This window comes from Oncorhynchus gorbuscha, linkage group LG03, assembly GCF_021184085.1.
Source record: "Oncorhynchus gorbuscha isolate QuinsamMale2020 ecotype Even-year linkage group LG03, OgorEven_v1.0, whole genome shotgun sequence".
NCBI lineage: Eukaryota > Metazoa > Chordata > Actinopteri > Salmoniformes > Salmonidae > Oncorhynchus > Oncorhynchus gorbuscha.
In genome coordinates this window covers 25,301,885-25,321,652 of record NC_060175.1, presented here as the reverse complement: position 1 = coordinate 25,321,652, position 19,768 = coordinate 25,301,885, and the positions used below count along the sequence as shown (strand labels likewise).

At 42.7% G+C, this 19,768-nt stretch overlaps 1 protein-coding gene across 4 annotated transcripts in view; it reads right to left on the bottom strand.

The window, feature by feature from the left end:
- The window catches only part of LOC124029194 (metabotropic glutamate receptor 2-like), a 69,567-nt gene that overhangs the window by 1,996 nt on the left and 47,803 nt on the right, over positions 1–19,768 (bottom strand). For all 4 annotated transcript variants that reach the window (XM_046340997.1, XM_046341005.1, XM_046341000.1 and 1 more), the window contains exons 3-10: positions 15,667–15,936; positions 15,314–15,493; positions 14,712–15,102; positions 12,040–12,158; positions 11,610–11,774; positions 8,954–9,067; positions 8,394–8,825; positions 7,893–8,132 (exon numbers count right to left, since the gene is read on the bottom strand). In XM_046340997.1, the coding sequence (XP_046196953.1) occupies positions 7,893–8,132; positions 8,394–8,825; positions 8,954–9,067; positions 11,610–11,774; positions 12,040–12,158; positions 14,712–15,102; positions 15,314–15,493; positions 15,667–15,936 (1,911 nt within the window). The remainder of the gene's footprint in view (positions 1–7,892; positions 8,133–8,393; positions 8,826–8,953; positions 9,068–11,609; positions 11,775–12,039; positions 12,159–14,711; positions 15,103–15,313; positions 15,494–15,666; positions 15,937–19,768) is intronic.

Below are 19,768 nucleotides of genomic sequence, written 5' to 3'. Positions count from 1 at the left end.
CTGTTGCAGAGCCAAAAATGTGTCTACCACAGCTCCGACATGAACACTAGTCATCTATATTCAATATGTACACATTATTATACTGTTCATTCGTTCAGTCTGTCACTCCGTTCACAACCCTTTCTCAAATGTTTCTCTTTCAACTCAGGTATTGCTAGTGTTCACATTTATTTTTCTAAAAGTTTTTTGCTAGTAGATGGATAAAGCACCGTTGAGATGATAAGGAGATGTCCTGGGGAAGCTCATAATGCCTGGCCAATGTGATTCTACCCCTTACCCTCTCCCAGTGGCACACCAACAGAATCCAGACAGGCATTACACTAGACTAGATTCAGCCTCGGGTCACAGTTATAATACACCCTGGACTAAACTGTTTTGTCCGTTTTATACACATTGTCTCTCTTTATCTTGCTTACATGGCAACAAAGGCTTCATAGACCTGACGCAAGGTCTTTAAAGCCCTATGTGGGCCTTGAAGCTATTCTTCATGCCCAAACGTATGTGGACACCCCTTCAAATGAGTGGATTCGGCTATTTCATCCACATCCGTTTCTGACAGGTGCATAAAATCGAGCACACAGCCATGCAATCTCCTTAACCAAACAATGGCTGTAGAATGGTCCGCACGGAAGATCTCAGTGACTTTCAAAGTGGCACCGTCATAGGACGTCAGTTCATTAAATTTCTGCCCTGCTAGAGCTGCCCCAGTCAACTTTAAGTGCTGTTATTGTGAAGTGGAAATGTCTAGGAGCAACAACGGCTCAGCCGTGAAGTGGAAGGCCACACAAGCTCAAAGAACAGGACTGCCGAGTACTGAAGCGCGTAACACGTAAAAATGGTCTGTTCTCGGTGGCAACAGTCATTGCCGAGTTCCAAACTGCCTTTGGAAGCAAAGTCAGCACAAGAACTGTTTGTTGGGAGCTTTGTGAAAAGGGTTTCATTGGCCGAGCAGCTGCACACAAGCCTAAGATCACCATACACAATTCCAAGAATCAGCTGGAGTGGTGTAAAGCTCGCCACCATTGGACTCTTTATGATAGAGTGAATCACACTTCCCCATCTGGCAGTCCGACAAACTAATCTGAGTTTGGCGGATGCCAGAAGAATGCTATCTTGCCCGAATGCCTAGTGCCAACTGTAAAGTTTGGGGGAGGAGGAATAATGGTTTGGTGCTGTTTTGCATGGTTTGGTCTAGGCCACTTAGTTCCAGTGAAGGGAAATCTTAATGGTACAGCATACAATGACATTCTAGACAATCTGTGCTTCTATCTTTGTGGCAACAGTTTGGGGAAGGCCCTTTCCTGTTTCAGCATGACAATGCCCCCATGCACAAAGCGAGGTCCATACAGAAATAGTTTGTCGTGATCGGTGTGGGAGCACTTGACTGGCCTGCACAGAGCCCTGACCTAAACCCCATCGAACACCTTTGGGATGAATTGGAATGCTGACTGCGAGCCAGGCCTAATCATCCAACATCAGTGCCCGGCATCACTAATTCTGTTGTGGCTGAATGGAAGCAAGTCCCCGCAGCAATGTTCCAACATCTAGTGGAAAGCCTTCCCAGAAGAGTGGAGGCTGTTATAGCAGCAAATGGGGGACCAACTACACATCAATGCCCATGATTTTGGAATGAGATGTTCGACAAGCAGGTGTGCAAATACTTTTGTAGTGTATATTTGTATACAGATATATACAGTACAGTAAATAATCTATCCTGTTAGGCTATGATGTGGTGTCATATAGCAATCTAAGCATTAGGCCCTGAAAAGCCCAGCTCCCATCCGTCCATCCCTCTATTCCCTCCTTCGAACTGATCTAAGCTGAGAACAGAAAACTAAGCTGCATCAGTATTAGATTAGTCTTCCTATCTGAATGCCATTTTAGTAGAGAGATGCTAAGAACAAGAGTCTTCCAATCAAAAACAGTGCAGTTTGAAGATAAAACTGCTTCTCCAATAGAAACCTCAGATCACACTTGTTGGCGATGATGAGATGGCGACGTTGGCAAGCTAAGCTCATGCGTAGAAACAAGTCATCAGTCTAACAGACATCTCACACCGAACTGTGCATGTGCAGGCCTTCAAATCAAAGGTCATTCGATTTATAAAGATGTTTTGGACAAAAATGAAAATGTGTCAGTTTGTCTCTTTCACATGGTTGGAGTAATATGTTCAACTACTTAAGACATTGGCTCGAATCTAGGTTGTGCCTTTAGATTTCCAGAACATGAACAACTAAGGAATCATTTTCACTTCTCTCTGACTTCTCAAACTGGTCTGTTTGGTCTTTTTCGCAAGCTTTCCCAGAAGTCTCGCGATCTTGCGCCTCTGGTTTAACTTCTTCGATATAGGGGGCGCTCTTTTAATTTTTGGATAAAAAAAACGTTTCCGTTTTAAACAAGATATTTTGTCACGAAAAGATGCTCGACTATGAATGTAATTGACAGCTTTGGAAAGAAAAAAATCTGACGTTTCCAAAACTACAAAGATATTATCTGTGAGTGCCCCAGAACTAATGCTACAGGCGAAACCAAGATGAAGTTTCATACAGGAAATGCCCCAGATTCTGAAGGCACTGTGTTCCAATGTCTCCTTATATGGCTGTGAATGCGCCAGGAATGAGCCTGCCCTTTCTGTCGTTTCTCCAAGGTGTCTGCAGCATTGTGACATATTTGTAGGCATATCATTGGAAGATTGACCATAAGAGACAACATTTACCAGGTGTCCGCCCGGTGTCCTGTGTCGAAATTATTGCGTAATCTCTAGGTCCATGCGCGTTCCATTTCTTCAGAAGAGAAAGTCAACTGCCACGAAGGATTAATCATCGATAGATATGTGAAAAACACCTTGAGGATTGATTCTAAACATTGTTTGCCATGTTTCTGTCGATATTATGGAGTTAATTCGGAAAAAAGTTAACGTTTAATTACTTAATTTTCTTTTTTTTTCTTACCCAAACGTGATGAAGAAAACGGAGCGATTTGTCAACACAAATAATCTTTTTGTTTAAACTGACCATTTGCTATCTAACTGAGAATCTCCTCATTGAAAACATCTAAAGTTCTTCAAAGGTAAATGATTTTATATGAATGCTTTTCTGGTTTTTGTGAAAATGTTGCATGCTGAATGCCAGGCATAATCTTATGCTAGGCTATCAATACTGTTACACAAATGCTTGTTTAGCTATGGTTCAAAAGCATATTTTGAAAATCTGAGATGACAGTGTTGTTAATAAAAAAGGCTAAGCTTGAGAGCAAATAGATTTATTTCATTTAATTTGCGATTTCATGAATAGTTAACGTTGCGTTATGCTAATGAGCTTGCGGATAGATTTACACAATCCTGGATACAGGTTTTTTTTCGTAGCTAAACGTGACGCAGAAAACGGAGCGATTTGTCCTAAACAAATAATCTTTCAGGAAAAACTGAACATTTGCTATCTAACTGAGAGTCTCCTCATTGAAAACATCTGAAGTTCTTCAAAGGTAAATTATTTTATATGAATGCTTTTCTGGTTTTTGTGAAAATGTTGCATGCTGAATGCTATCGCTAAATGCTACGCTAGCTATCAATAGCTATCAATACTGTTACACAAATGCTTGTTTTGCTATGGTTGAGAAGCATATTTTTGAAAATCTGAGATGACAGTGTTGTTAACAAAAGGCTAAGCTTGAGAGCTAGCATATTGATTTCATTTCATTTGCGATTTTCATGAATAGTTAACGTTGTGTTATGTTAATGAGCTTGCGGATAGATTTACACAATCCTGGATACAGGTTTTTTTCGTAGCTAAACGTGATGCAGAAAACGGAGCGATTTGTCATAAACAAATAATCTTTCAGGAAAAACTGAACATTTGCTATCTAACTGAGAGTCTCCTTATTGAAAACATCCGAAGTTCTTCAAAGGTAAATGATTTTATTTGAATGCTTTTCTGTTTTTTGTGAAAATGTTGCCTGCTGAATGCTAATGCTAAATGCTACACTAAATGCTACGCTAGCTATCAATACTGTTACACAAATGCTTGTTTTGCTATGGTTGAGAAGCATATTTTGAAAATCTGAGATGACAGTGGTTGTTAATAAAAAGCTAAGCTTGAGAGCTAGCATATTGATTTCATTTCATTTGCGATTTTCATGAATGTTAACATTGCGTTATGGTAATGGGCTTGAGGCTGTAGTCACAATCCCGGATCCGGGATGGCTCGACGCAAGAAGTTAAGAAAGTCTGTGTTCCAACTAAATGCCCAAATACAGTGCCTTGCAAAGGTATTCATCCCCCTCGGCGTATTTCCTATTTTGATGCATTACAACCTGTAATTTAAATGGATTTTTATTTGGATATCATGTAATGGACATACACAAAATAGTCAAAATTGGGAAAGTGAAATGTAAAAAATAACTTGTTTCATAAAATGTAATAAATAAATACATAAATAAAAAGTGGTGGCATATGTATTCACCCCCTTTGCTATGAAGCCCCAAAATAAGATCTGGTGCAACCAATTACCTTCAGAAGTCAAATAATTGGTTAAATAAAGTCCACCTGTGTATAATCTAAGTGTCACATGATCTATCACATGATCTCAGTATATATACAACTGTTCTGAAAGGCCCCAGAGTCTGCAACACCACTAAACAAGGGGCACAACCAAGCAAGCGGCACCATGAAGACCAATGAGCATTCCAAACAGGTCAGGGACAAAGTTGTGGAGAAGTACAGATCAGAGTTGAATTATAAAACAAATATCAGAAACTTTGAAAATCCCACGGAGCACGATAAAATCCATCATTTAAGATTGGAAAGAATATGGCACCACAACAAACCTGCCAAGAGAGGGCCACCCACCAAAACTCATGGACCAAGCAAGGAAGGCATTAATCAGAGAGACAACAAAGAGACCAAAGATAAGCATGAAGGAGTTGCAAAGCTCCACAACGGAGATTGGAGCATCTGTCCATAGGACCACTTTAAGCCATACACTCCATAGAGCTGGGCTTTACGGAAGAGTGGCCAGAAACAAAGCTATTGCTTAAAGAAAAATTAAGCAAACATGTGGGAGACTCCGCAAAGCTTGTGGGGGACTCCACAAACATATGGAAGAAGGTACTCCGGTCAGATAAGACTAAAATTGAGCTTTTTGGCCATCAAGGAAAACTCTATGTCTTGCGCAAACCCAACATCTCTCATCACCCTGAGAACACCAAGCATGGTGGTGGCAGCATCATGCTGTGGGGATGTTTTTCATATGCATGGCCTGGGAAACTGGTCATTTTTATTTATTTATTTTTTAAATATTTTACAATTACAATGTGTGCAAAAGGCATGAGGAGGTAGGCGAATAATTACAATATTGCAGATTAACACTGGAGTGATAAATGATCAGATGATCATGTACAGGTAGAGATATTGGTGTGCAAAAGAGCAGAAAAGTAAATAAATAAAAACTGTGGGGATGAGGTAGGTGAAAATGGGTGGGCTATTTACCAAAAGATTATGTACAGCTGCAGCGATCGGTTAGCTGCTCAGATAGCTGATGTTTGAAGTTGGTGAGGGAGATAAATGTCTCCAACTTCAGCGATCTTTGCAATTCGTTCCAGTCACAGGCAGCAGAATACTGGAACGAAAGGCGGCCGAATGCGGTGTTGGCTTTATTAGGGATGATCAGTGAGATACACCTGCTGGAGCGCGTGCTACGGATGGGTGTTGCCATCGTGACCAGTGAACTGAGATAAGGCGGAGCTTTACCTAGCATGGCCTTGTAGATGACCTGGAGCCAGTGGGTCTGGCGACGAATATGTAGCGAGGGCCAGCCGACTAGAGCATACAAGTCGCAGTGGTGGGTAGTATAAGGTGCTTTAGTGACAAAACGGATGGCACTGTGATAAACTGCATCCAGTTTGCTGAGTAGAGTGTTGGAAGCGATTTTGTAGATGACATCGCCGAAGTCGAGGATCGGTAGGATAGTCAGTTTTACTAGGGTAAGCTTGGCAGCGTGAGTGATGTAGGCTTTGTTGCGGAATAGAAAGCCGACTCTTGATTTGATTTTCGATTGGAGATGTTTTATATGGGTCTGGAAGGAGAGTTTGCAGTCTAGCCAGACACCTAAGTACTTATAGGTGTCCACATATTCAAGGTCGGAACCATCCAGTGTGGTGATGCTAGTCGGGCATGCGGGTGCAGGCAGCGATCGGTTGAAAAGCATGCATTTGGTTTTACTAGCGTTTAAGAGCAGTTGGAGGCCACGGAAGGAGTGTTGTATGGCATTGAAGCTCGTTTGGAGGTTAGATAGCACAGTGTCCAATGACGGGCCGGAAGTATATAGAATGGTGTCGTCTGCGTAGAGGTGGATCAGGGAATCGCCCGCAGCAAGACCAACATCATTGATATATACAGAGAAAAGAGACGGCCCGAGAATTGAACCCTGTGGCACCCTCATAGAGACTGCCAGAGGACCGGACAGCATGCCCTCCGATTTGACACACTGAACTCTGTCTGCAAAGTAATTGGAGGAATGATGGATGGCGCTAAATACAGGGAACTTCTTGAGGGAAACCTGTTTCAATCTTCCAGAAATGTGTGACTGGGACGGAGGTTCACCTTCCAGCAGGACAATGACCCTAAGCATACTGCTAAAGCAACATTCAAGTGGTTTAAGGGTAAACATTTAAATGTATTGGAATGGCCTAGTCAAAGCCCAGACCTCAATCCAATTGAGAATCTGTGGTATGACTTAAAGATTGCTGTACACCAGCGGAACCCATCCAACTTGAAGGAGCTGGGGCAGTTTTGCCTTGAAGAATGGGCAAAAATCCCAGTGGCTTGATGTGTCAAGCTTATAGAGACATACCCCAAGAGACTTGCAGCTGTAATTGCTGCAAAAGGTGGCTCTACAAAGTATTGACTTTTGGAGAGGTGGTGCATAGTTATGTATGTTCAGGTTTTCTGCTTTTTGTCTTATTTGACTCACAATAAAAAAATATTTTGCATCTTCAAAGTGGTAGGCGTGTTGTGTAAATCAAATGATACAAAACCCCCCAAAAATCAATTTTAATTCCAAGTTGTAAGGCAACAAAATAGGAAAAATGCTAGGGTGGTTGATTACTTTCACAAGTCACTGCAGAAGAGGGACACTGGGAACAAGTCTTCCTTTCTAAATGCCTTATTAGAAAAGGGACATTGGGGACAAGAGTCTTCCTATCAAAATGCCCTGGTTGAATCTCCTGCACATTTCACTGTCTACATTAGAAGAGAGAAAAACATAATTACTTTTCAAATCGTAATAAAAGGTATTACAATGGCAATACTGCAGTTTTAGATTAGATACAGAAAATAATTTGGAGAATGTCTTTGTCTTCTCAGTAACAGTCGATGCGACTAAGCAGACTGGGGTTTAACGCCCACATAATCAAGACTGGGTATCTCTATCTCCAGTGTCTTTGTTCTTGTCTTTAAAGCATCTCTACGACACATGAAAAGAAATACAGTCCTTTGATGAAACTCAGAGGAAGGTGATGATCAAAAGGAATGTATATATGTCACCTAGATCCTTTGGTAAGCTATGACACATTCAAGGACTTATAGATTTTAAAAATAATGATCTGGGAGAAAAGACATCCACTGTCATTCATATCGTACTGACCCTTGTGTTGATAAGCACAATTAACTCATTCTAGTCCCTCATTTCATTACAATATATTGGAGTTGGGGTTGCATAAATTACGGTAACTTTCCTAAAATTCCCAAGTTGTCCAAAATCATGGTTAGAAGATTCTGGAGGGAATAAGCAGGAAATCCGAAAACCTCCAACCAGGATTTCTGGAAAACCTGGACGTTTTGGAAAAGTTACCAGCATTTTTACAAACCTAATTGGAGTCTAATTATTCCAACTCACCCTGTAGTCGCTGGCTGTTACATAGAAGATGGGCTGGAAGGCCAGCCAGATGATACAGGTGGTGTACATGGTGAACCCAATGAACTTGGCCTCGTTGAAGTTCTCGGGGCACTTCCTGGTCTTGAAGGCGTAGACTGTGCAGAGGACGATGAGGATGCAGTTGTAGGCCAGAGCAGCCAGCATGCTGGAGTCCTTGCTGTTGCACTTCAGGGTGACTATATCCCTCCTCTCGGGGCTCACCTCCATATAATTAAATAGAATAGTATTAGATGAGTAGTGAACAGTATATTAATATAGAGTAGTATTATATCTATATGTTCTCGTGACAGGCGTCACTGTCATTGTGCATGCTTAACAGTATAACTTCCGTCCCCGCCTTGCAAACACACATGACCGCCTACTTGACAACACTTTATTACTCTATAGAAAAGCAAATGATTTGACAGCATGAGTGGAAACATTTCAGGCTGGGGGTTAGGAATCCAACTCTGTTACACCCACCTCCTTCCTGACGCCAGGCATCTCCACCAGGAGCCAGACCAAGGCCACCAGGAGCTGACAGGAGATCAGCCCACCACAGATAGCCACCTGGGAGGCTGGGCTGATGAACCTTGGCCGCGTGGCCCCGTCCTTCACCCCGCTGAAAATCCGCGCAATGCGGTTGGTCTTGGTGAGGAGCGCCGAGTAGCACACGGCAAAGGAGGTACCCAGGCCGAGTCGACGTAGGGTACACACAGCCGTGGAGGGCTTGGCGATGTAGATGAAGGTCATGCTGTAGCACATCAGGACCCCCAGCAGGAGGATGTAGGACAGCTCTCGCCCACTGGCTTTGACCACTGGGGTGTCGTTGTGTTTGAAGAATAGGCCCACCACGGAGAGGGTACACAACATTCCCAGGCAGGAGATGGTGACCGGCCCAATAGCCCAGGCATCCTAAATCAAATCAAGGTTTATTTAAAGTGTTATTTCACATGTATAAGTTGGAAAACACTTTACATATTGTTTTTAAAAAGGGAAGAAAATAGCAGCAAAAGAAGGGAGAGAGAAAACAGTGACAGTACCTCCCAGCGGATGTACTCCTCTGGCAGGTCGAAACAGCCTGTCAGGTTGGCCTGGGGCCACTGTCCAAAGCTACAGTCTGCACAGGTGAACTCATCCAGCAGGTACTGGTAGGGCTGGCAGGGGGAAAAGAAGTGTATAGTCCCAAATAGATGGTTTGTAGATGTTCAGTTGTTGTTAAACTACAGTGAGGGAAAAAAGTATTTGATCCCCTGCTGATTTTGTACATTTGCCCACTGACAAAGAAATGATCAGTCTATAATTTTAATGGTAGGTTTATTTGAACAATGAGAGACAGAATAACAACAAAAAATCCAGAGAAACACATGTCAAAAATGTTATAAATTGATTTGCATTTTAATGAGGGAAATAAGTATTTGAACCCTCTGCAAGACATGACTTAGTACTTGGTGGCAAAACCCTTTGTTGGCAATCACAGAGGTCAGATGTTTCTTGTAGTTGGCCACCAGGTTTGCACACATCTCAGGAGGGATTTTGTACCACTCCTCTTTGCAGATCTTCTCCAAGTCATTAAGGTTTTGAGGCTGATGTTTGGCAACTCGAAAATTCAGCTCCCTCCACAGATTTTCTATGGGACTAAGGTCTGGAGACTGGCCTTGGCCGTGTTTTTTGGATTATTGTTCATTTTCATTCATTTAAGTCCACTCCAGGACCAAATTGGTAATGACATGCTTCTTATTGAGCCACTCCTTTGTTGCCTTGGCCGTGTTTTTTGGATTATTGTCATGCTGGAATACCCATCCACGACCCATTTTCAATGCCCTGGCTGAGGGAAGGAGGTTCTCACCCAAGATTTGACGGTACATGGCCCTGTCCATCGTCCCTTTGATGCAGTGAAGTTGTCCTGTCCCCTTAGCAGAAAAACACTCCCAAAGCATAATGTTTCCACCTCCATGTTTGAAAGTGGGGATGACCACTTGTCTCATCTGACCACAACACTTTCACCCAGTTGTCCTCTGAATCATTCAGATGTTCATTGGCAAACTTCAGACGGGCATGTATATGTGCTTTCTTGAGCAGTGGGACCTTGCCGGCGCTGCACGATTTCAGTCCTTCATGACGTAGTGTGTTATCAATTGTTTTCTTGGTGACTATGGTCCCAGCTGCCTTTAGATCATTGACAAGATCCTCCCGTGTAGTTCTGGGCTGATTCCTCACGATCATTGCAAATCCACGAGATGAGATGTTGCATGGAGCGCCAGGCCGAGGGAGATTGACAGTTCTTTTGTGTTTCTTCCATTTGCGAATAATCGCACCAACTGTTGTCACCTTCTCACCAAGCTGCTTGGCGATGGTCTTGTAGCCCATTCCAGCCTTGTGTAGTTCTACAATCTTGTCCCTTGTCAACTAAACCTACCATTAAAATTATAGACTGATCATTTCTTTGTCAGTGGGCAAACGTACAAAATCAGCAGGGGATCAAATACTTTTTTCCCTCACTGTAACTATCGACAATATTTGATGAGCGCCTTTGGAGCATCTACATTTAAAAAAGTCTAATAAATCAATTTAATATACACCATCACAATAAATATATGATTTATTAGTCAATATGATATGAAGAACATGTATTTCAGAAGAACAGACAGAATATGAGTTAGCTACTGTATGTTCCTTCTGGCTCAGTTTCAGCATGGCTGCTTGCGTGTTCATTTAGCAGACAAGATATGGGTTCGATCCCCTGATTTTATAGTAGAATGTATTGAACTCATGACTGAAAGGAGCTTTGGATAAAAGCGTCTGCAAAATGGCATATATTATATTATGTTAACTGGCTATGTTTCATGCCACACTCTGTTTGCGTGTTCATTTAGCAGACAAGATATGCTTAGAAGTCCGGTGCTGATTTTATAGTAAAAAGAATATCATTGAACTCAGCTGAATTAAATAGAAAGGAGCGAGTGAGCATATGAAGTGGCTAAATTGAGCATAAAAGTGATCATTTGAAACAGGTCCTATATGCTACATTTAGAGTCATTTGTCAACTTTAGTTGTGAATGATGCAATTTAGAATGTCATATATGGGCTGCATGGTGCGACTATAGGTTTTGATGATTTAGAATGTCATATATGGGCTGCATGGTGCGACTATAGGTTTTTGATGATTTAGAATGTCATATATGGGCTGCATGGTGTGACTATAGGTTTTTGATGATTTAGAATGTCATTTAGAATGAGCCCTGATTTAGAATGAGTCCTGAGTACCAGGCCATTAGGACCTGATGGAGGGACAATAGAGCCCTGAGTACCGGGCCATTAGGACCTGATGGAGGGACAATAGAACCCTGAGTACCAGGCCATTAGGGCCTGATGGTAGTTAGCAAGTTGGGTACTACCAAAGCATGCCCAAAGTGCATAAAAGGATATTACCGTGCCTCAATGGTCACACTTAATTTTACTGCAGTCATGACTCATCACTGCCAGTGTGGCGGTAACATGGTCACTGCAACAGCCCTATCCTAACCATAAACTCAAACTTGAAAAAAATAAGGTAGTGTATATTCAACTGGCAGAAATGAATGGTGCCGGCTGGAACACACCCTCAAAGTGAGCTACTGACTAACAAAAGATAAACTACACAATGACAGAATAGTGTAATCTCTTACACTCTTCTCTCCTTGCTTGTGGATGTATTACCTGGCAGGGGATGCAGATCCAGCAGCACACGTCTCCAGGCTGCATGCTCTTCACCTCGTTCTTCCTACAGGGGTCGCTGCACTGGGAGGTGGGGGGCCCCTCGCCTGGGCCCCTCCATGGCACCTGGCTGGTGTTTAGGATGAGGCCTTGGGCCCAGTAGCCCACCTTTAGAGAACAGGAGTGGAGAGGAGAGATACTTGGTTAAAACAGAAATGTGTCTTCTGCCTTTTTCCCAAATGCAGACACACACACACACACACACACACACACACACACACACACACACACACACACACACACACACACACACACACACACACACACACACACACACACACACACACACACACACACACACACACACACACACACACACACACACACAAACGGTCAGCCGCAGTACAGCGCCCCTGGATGGATAGCTACATACCTTCCTGTACACATATTTATCCTCCTCTTTGTGGTAGTGGAAGATGTTGTAGCGGCCCAGACTGTCTCCGTATGCGTCGAAACGCACCATGTTCTCCGTGTCCGCAGGTCTGAAGGGAGCTGAGGGAAACAGAAGTGCGGATAATATTCAGCCAATCTTGTCTTGGACTGTCACAACTTCCGCCGAAGTCAGTTCCTCTCTTTGTTCGGGCAGCGGTCGACATAACCGGTATTTTAGCCATCGCCACTCCATCGCCACTCCACTTTTCATTGTTCCATTTGTTTTGTCTTGTTTCCCCGCACACCTGGTTTACATTCGCTAATCACACTACATATGTATTCCCTCTGTTACCCCCCATGGCTTTGAATTGTTTTGTTAAGTGTTTTGTGTGACTCGTCAGGCTGGTTTTTCCCCGGGTACCGTGTTTAACCAGAGGTATGTTTAATTGTTAAACATTTGTATTATTTTGACTGTTGTCACGCTTTTCACTTTTTCCATTGGCTGGAGGTTTTTGAACCAGTTGCGTCCGTCTGTTGTTGTTTCTGCCAAATAAAGTGTGAGCCTGATCACAACTCTCTGCTCTCCTGCTCCTGACTTCTATACCAGTAGATCACAACTCTCTGCTCTCCTGCACCTGACTTCTATACCAGTAGATCACAACTCTCTGCTCTCCTGCACCTGACTTCTATACCAGTAGATCACAACTCTCTGCTCTCCTGCTCCTGACTTCTATACCAGTAGATCACAACTCTCTGCTCTCCTGCACCTGACTTCTATACCAGTAGATCACAACTCTCTGCTCTCCTGCACCTGACTTCTATACCAGTAGATCACAACTCTCTGCTCTCCTGCACTTCTACCAGTAGATCACAACTCTCTGCTCTCCTGCACCTGACTTCTATACCAGTCACAACTCTCTGCTCTCCTGCACCTGACACCAGTAGATCACAACTCTCTGCTCTCCTGCACCTGACTTCTATACCAGTAGATCACAACTCTCTGCTCTCCTGCACCTGACTTCTATACCAGTAGATCACAACTCTCTGCTCTCCTGCACCTACTTCTATACCAGTAGATCATACCAGTACTCTCTGCTCTCCTGCACCTGCACCTCTCTGCTCTCCTGCACCTGACTTCTATACCAGTAGATCACAACTCTCTGCTCTCCTGCACCTGACTTCTATACACAACTCTCTGCTAGAGATCACAACTCTCTGCTCTCCTGCACCTGACTTCTATACCAGTAGATCACAACTCTCTGCTCTCCTGCACCTGACTTCTATACCAGTAGATCACAACTCTCTGCTCTCCTGCACCTGACTTCTACCTACCAGTAGATCACAACTCTCTGCTCTCCCTGACACCAGTGACTTCTCTCCTGCACCTATACCAGTAGATCACAACTCTCTGCTCTCCTGCACCTGACTTCTATACCAGTAGATCACAACTCTCTGCTCTCCTGCACCTGACTTCTATACCAGTAGATCACAACTCTCTGCTCTCCTGCACCTGACTTCTATACCAGTAGATCACAACTCTCTGCTCTCCTGCTCCTGACTTCTATACCAGTAGATCACAACTCTCTGCTCTCCTGCACCTGACTTCTATACCAGTAGATCACAACTCTCTGCTCTCCTGCACCTGACTTCTATACCAGTAGATCACAACTCTCTGCTCTCCTGCACCTGACTTCTATACCAGTAGCGTACAACCTGACATGGACAATGGAAATATATTTCAGAAATGCTTCTATATTGTTATTATTATTATTATTGTTATAGGGTGTGATGCCTTCTTCAGGGTTTCAGATGAGTGGAAACAGAAATATATAAATTATGACATTTAAGAGGAACGAAAACTCCTCCTCTTTAGTTAGATATTGAGTTTTAATATATAGTAAAACATTTTTCTTACATACTTATGTAAAAGTTTCCTTCATCGAAGATATTATGTAAAAGTTTCCTTCATCGAATCAGTTTTCTTTTTAATGAATTCCTTTAATGCAAACATCCATTCCTGAGGCATGTTCTCAAAATACTGTAGGTGGCTTGCTAAGCATCTTACTCAGTCTCTATTTGTTACTGATGATCCCATAGATGTTAATTCATTCATTTTATCACTGCAAATTGAATCTTCACCAAACCTTTCTCAACTCCACAGGGGCACAGCATCAACTGAAAAAAACTCATGCTCAATCCAGATTAGCATTTGTTTCAAATTGCCCCAATTTTCCAATATTCATGATTAAATAAAAACATGTAATACTCAATTATATTTAGACATCAGTCTAGGAGAGACTCAGGGTAATAATAGGATTACTCTGTGATTCTGAGTTGCTTGCAGAGCGCTTACCTTATTACATTGAAAATACGAAAAGTAAGAATAAAACATTTCATAAACATTATGAGTGGCAAAGATAGTTTCATTCTATAGTATATCTAAAGTATATCTAAACTTGTGTGGTGAATGAAGTATAGGCTAACATTGTTATATAGACAGTAATCAAGTCACCTGACCTTATATGGCTGTTAAGGCCATAAAAATTGAATTACATTACCCACAGAATGGGGTGCACTCAATATGGCCACCGGTCCACCCATTATGGAATATTTAGAAGAATGGTGATGGCCCCTTCTATTTACGCTATTTCTATTGTTGACCGCTTCACTCACCATCAAACTTGGCCTTGAGGATGAAGTCTCTATAGAACCTCTTCCCGGTGCCTGGTTTCATGGCATCACATATCTTGGTGGCATTGGGTAGGCACACCGCCTGCCTCATATTATGCAGGGCATGAGCCATAGCATACACCGCGTTGACTACAAACATGATCTTGGACTCCTGCTCAAACTTGCCATCCCGCAGACTGTGTTCGCTACAACCAGGCACTGTGAGACTACAGTCGAAGCGGTGCTCCCAGAATTCTCTGAACCAGGGGTTCCGTGTGTTAGTGTAGGGGTTCAGCTTGGTGAAGTAGTCTGCAAACTCCCGGATGGGGTAGGAGGCCAGCTCGATGGTGAAGGCCCCCTCTGCTGCTGTCTCGCTTCCCCTCACCACGCTCTCCTGAAAATCATTCACATTTTATAATTAATTGGAATGAAAACATTTCTTACTTAAACTTACATCTGCAGTTACCAACATCACAGTCACAAAACATGACATTTTATCGGAAACAGCAGTAAAATAACGGGAATCGATTATTATACAGGAATTGGTTCTATAATTGTTTGGGAATCGGGAATCAACCATTTTTGAATGGACTACCAGACCCTACCTGCGCCCCCCAGCCATCGCTGGCCACCCAAGTGAAGGTGCTGTTCATGCGAGCGGCAGCCACCAGCAGCTCCCTGGCATCCTCACTGCGTGTGAACAGGATGACCACCTTGGCGTTGGACTTCTGCTGCAGCGAGCGGATCACCTGGTCGTAGCTGAACCGGTTCATCGAGCGGCTCACCTGTTTGACCAACAAATTAATTATGTACTAACTTATAATTATTGCATGTTACAATAAGACACAGTAGTCTTCAAAACTATTGAATCATTTACTCTGTATTAATTATTTAGCTGTGACAGGGGCAACAACAACAACAACAACAGCAACGAACAAACAAATAACAATCGTCTGACCTTAGCCGAGGTGGCGATGCAGATTTGGCGGGCGCGGGCCTCCTGCTGGAAGGCATCGATGCCCGTCTCGCCGTAGTCGCCCTCAGATGCCACAGTGGACACGTAGGTCCAGTTGAAGTAGCGCAGGATCTCGGCGATGGCCTTGGCCTGATAGAAATCAGGCGGCACGGTGCGGGCGAAGTAGTCATAGCGAGACTTGTCACTGAGCTTGGCGCTGGTGGAGGCATAGCTGATCTGAGGGATCTGGAAGAGGCGGAGGAGGTTGGCAACCTGGTGAGGGAAGGAGGTAGGGAGGAAGTGGTGGAGGGAGGGAGAGAGGAAGTGAGAGAGGGAAGGAGGGAGAGAGGAAGTGAGAGAGGGAGAGAGGAAGTAAGAGAGGGAGGGAGGGAGGGAGAGGAAGTGAGAGAGGGAGAGAGGAAGTAAGAGAGGGAGGGAGGGAGAGAGGAAGTGAGAGAGGGAGAGAGGTAGGGAGGGATAGGGAGCGAGGGAGAGAGAGAAAAATGTATAAACTATGTTAGCTAGTCCCAGACATTCAACACCTACACTTGTGTTAAACACCGTAAGCGAGCTCCTTCCTCATGTCAAATTCACACTGACTATAATCATCATAGTTCTCATTTAAATGACTCACACAGTGACAATGGCTACAGCCTCTGTATGATTGTAGGAGATATATATGATAGACGTGCCCGCCTTCGGTTAGGTGATCTCAACCGGCACACATATTTTACAAGTAAACTAACAAAACAACTACAGCACACCATTCTCTCAGAGCTAATTTATCAGGGAGTGATATCAGATCCTCAGCCCCAGTCCAAAGGTGTCTATGACTGCTTCTTAAGTGGCACCTTATTCCCTATATATTGGCTCTGGCCAAAGTAGTGCACTATATAGGGCATAGGGTGCCATTTGGGTTAGCCGACTAGCATAAATCTTTAATATCACTACACCTCAGAGGACCCTCTTAAGAAAATCTTCTGCTGTCCAAAATTGTCTATCTCTTTATCTCTGCATCTTCAGTCCAAAAATGCCCATCTCTACTGTATCTCTGTACCTCGGAGAATTCTCATTTGAAAAGCTTCTGCTGTCTACAGGGCCGGTTCCAGGTAAAAGCAACATAAGTGACCACTTAGGGCCCCGCAGCCGCTAGGGCCCATGGCAAAATGCATAGAATTGCAGGAAATTAACTCTAAAACCTCAATTTTTGTCTACCTGAGGGTTTGACATTGTAGATAGAGAGAGGTCACCAGCCAATGCCCCTTTCACATGTCACACAATCACCAACCCTGTCTACAATGTCAGTTATCCACATTACCTGGAGCAAGAGCCACCCATCCCAATACAGATGGAAGTAATGGATGACAACCATATCTGTTTAATTATGTGATAACAACCAGAACTTTGAGACAAGAACTTTACCCGACTGAGGTGTGTGCGTATGTTGTGGAATCTACCATTGATATGTAAACACCATGAGCTTATTATGCCCCAAATAACTCCGACATCATCTATTGATCTACCACGTGGAAGCTATTGAAAGCGGATGTTGCTGAGAGAGACATAGGCCTAATCACATAATTGAATAGAACAATATTTTATTGTACCTCTGTGGAAAGCAGAACACGTTGAATAAATAGTCAACATCGATTAGTGTGCGAGTGTGTGTCTTTTTAGTTTTACTATTCTATTAAAGGCTTAGGGGTTAGTGTTAAAATTAGGATTAGGGGTTAGGGTTAGGAGTTAGGGTTAGGTTTAGGGTTAGGGGTTTGGTCTTAAGGTTAAGGAAAGGGGTTAGGGAAAATAGGACTTTGAATGGAAATCAATTGTTTGGTCCCCACAAAGAGAGTAAAGCAAATGTGTGTGTGCGTGCTCGAGCATTCGTGTGTGTATGCCCATGTTTGTTCTTGTAAGACCACTGTAACTACCACCTTTTCCCTCTAGCACATCAGGATGCCTAGGGTTAGGGGTTAGGGTTAGGGTTAGGGGTTAGGGTTAGGGTTAGGGGTTAGGGTTAGGGTTAGGGTTAGGGGTTAGGGTTAGGGGTTAGGGGTTAGGGTTAGGGTTAGGGTTAGGGTTAGGGTTAGGGGTTAGGGTTAGGGTTAGGGGTTAGGGTTAGGGTTAGGGTTAGGGTTAGGGTTAGGGTTAGGGTTAGGGTTAGGTTAAGGTTCCACAGCCCTACCATTCCCATGGACCTCATTGAACTCCTCACTCTTTCACACTTCAGATCTTCATTATTTCACCTGCCTTCCCTTCCCAACACATGACAATAGAATAGTGACTTCTAACTTTTTAGTTGACTAATTAGTGGCCATCATCCCTTTAGTTTTTCGGCCAGTACATAAAAATATTATGAGACAGATATCCATCTTCATTTGAGGAGATTAATCCAGTATTTGATAGTTCTGGCACATCATTAATACACCCACAAAGTTCTGTGTTCTGTGCAGAATAGCCTATAGTATACTGTATAACACTCTGCGTAGCATGTGTTGTGAGACGCCTCATGCCGTGCTGCAGCTGTATGTTCCCATTACAAATGGAAAGTAGAAATCTCGAGTCATAAGTATTCAACCCCTTTGTTATGGCAAGCCTAAATAAGTTCAGGAGTAAAAATGTGCTTAACAAGTCACATAATAAGTTGCATGGACTCACTCTGTGTACAATAATAGTGTTTGATGTGTTTTTTGCATGACTATATCATCTCTGTACCCCACACAAACAATTATCTGTAAGGTCCCTCAGTCGAGCAGTGAATTTCAAACACAGATTCAACCACAAAGACCACAGAGGTTTTCCAGACATGAAATATCCCTTTGAGCATGGTGAAGTTATTAATTACACTTTGGGTGGTGTATCAATACACCTCGTCACTACAAAGATACAGACGCCCTTCCTAACTCAGTTCACGAAGAGCAGTGCATCTGCTCAGGGATTTCACCAATGAGGCTAATGGTGACAGTAAAACAGTTAGAGTTAGAGACAACTCAGGATGGATCAACATCATTGTAGTTACTCCACAATACTAACCTAAATGACCAAGTGAAAATAAGGAAGCCTGTACATAATAAATTTTTCCAAAATATGCATCTTGTTTGCAACAAGGCACTAAAGTAATACTGCAAAAAATGTGGCAAAGCAATTATATTTTTTGTCCTGAATACGAAGTGTTATGTTTTGGGGAAAATCCAATACAACACATTACTGAGTACCCCTCTCCATATTTCCAAACATAGCGGTGGCTGCATCATGTTATGGGTATGCTTGTTATCTTAAGTATGTTAAGGATCTAAGGATGGGGGAGTTTTTCAGGATAAAAAATAAACTGAATGGAGCTAAGCAAGGACAAAATCATAGAGGAAACTTGGTTCAGTCTGCTTTCCACCATACACTGGGAGAATAATACATTTTTCAGCAGGACAATAACCTAAAACGCAAGGCTAAATCTACACTGGAGTTGCTTACAAGACGACAGTGAATGTTTCTGGGGAGGGAACGAGTTAAAGAGTTAACTTGAATCTACTTGAAAATCTAAGGCAAGACCTAAAATGGTTGTCTGGCAATGAGCAACAACCAATTTGATAGAGCTTGAAGAATTTTGAAAAGAATAATGGGCAAATGTAGCACAATCCAGGTGTGGAAAGCTCTTAGAGACACGCCCAGAAAGACTCACAGCTGTAATCGCTGCCAAAGTATTGACTCAGGGGTGTGAATACTTATGTAAATTAAATATTTATGTATTTCATTTTCAATGAATTTACAAAAAATGTCTAAAAACATGTTTTCACTTTGTCATTATGGGGTATTGTATGTAGATTGGTGAGGAAAAAGATATATTTAATACATTTTGAATTCAGGCTGTAACATAACAAAATGTGGAATAAGTCAAGGGGTATTAATACTTTCTGAAGGCACTGTATGTGGCTTTTTTTGCTCTATGACATTACATTACATTTAAGTCATACAACACTGCTAGTGGACTGATTATTTCTTCTGAGCACATATGGCCCATGTGCGTCTTGGTTATGTGATGTGATATGGTGTTCATTGTACTCTCTTAAATCAGATAGGACTAGATTATATCCTCATGTGATACCCAGCAATT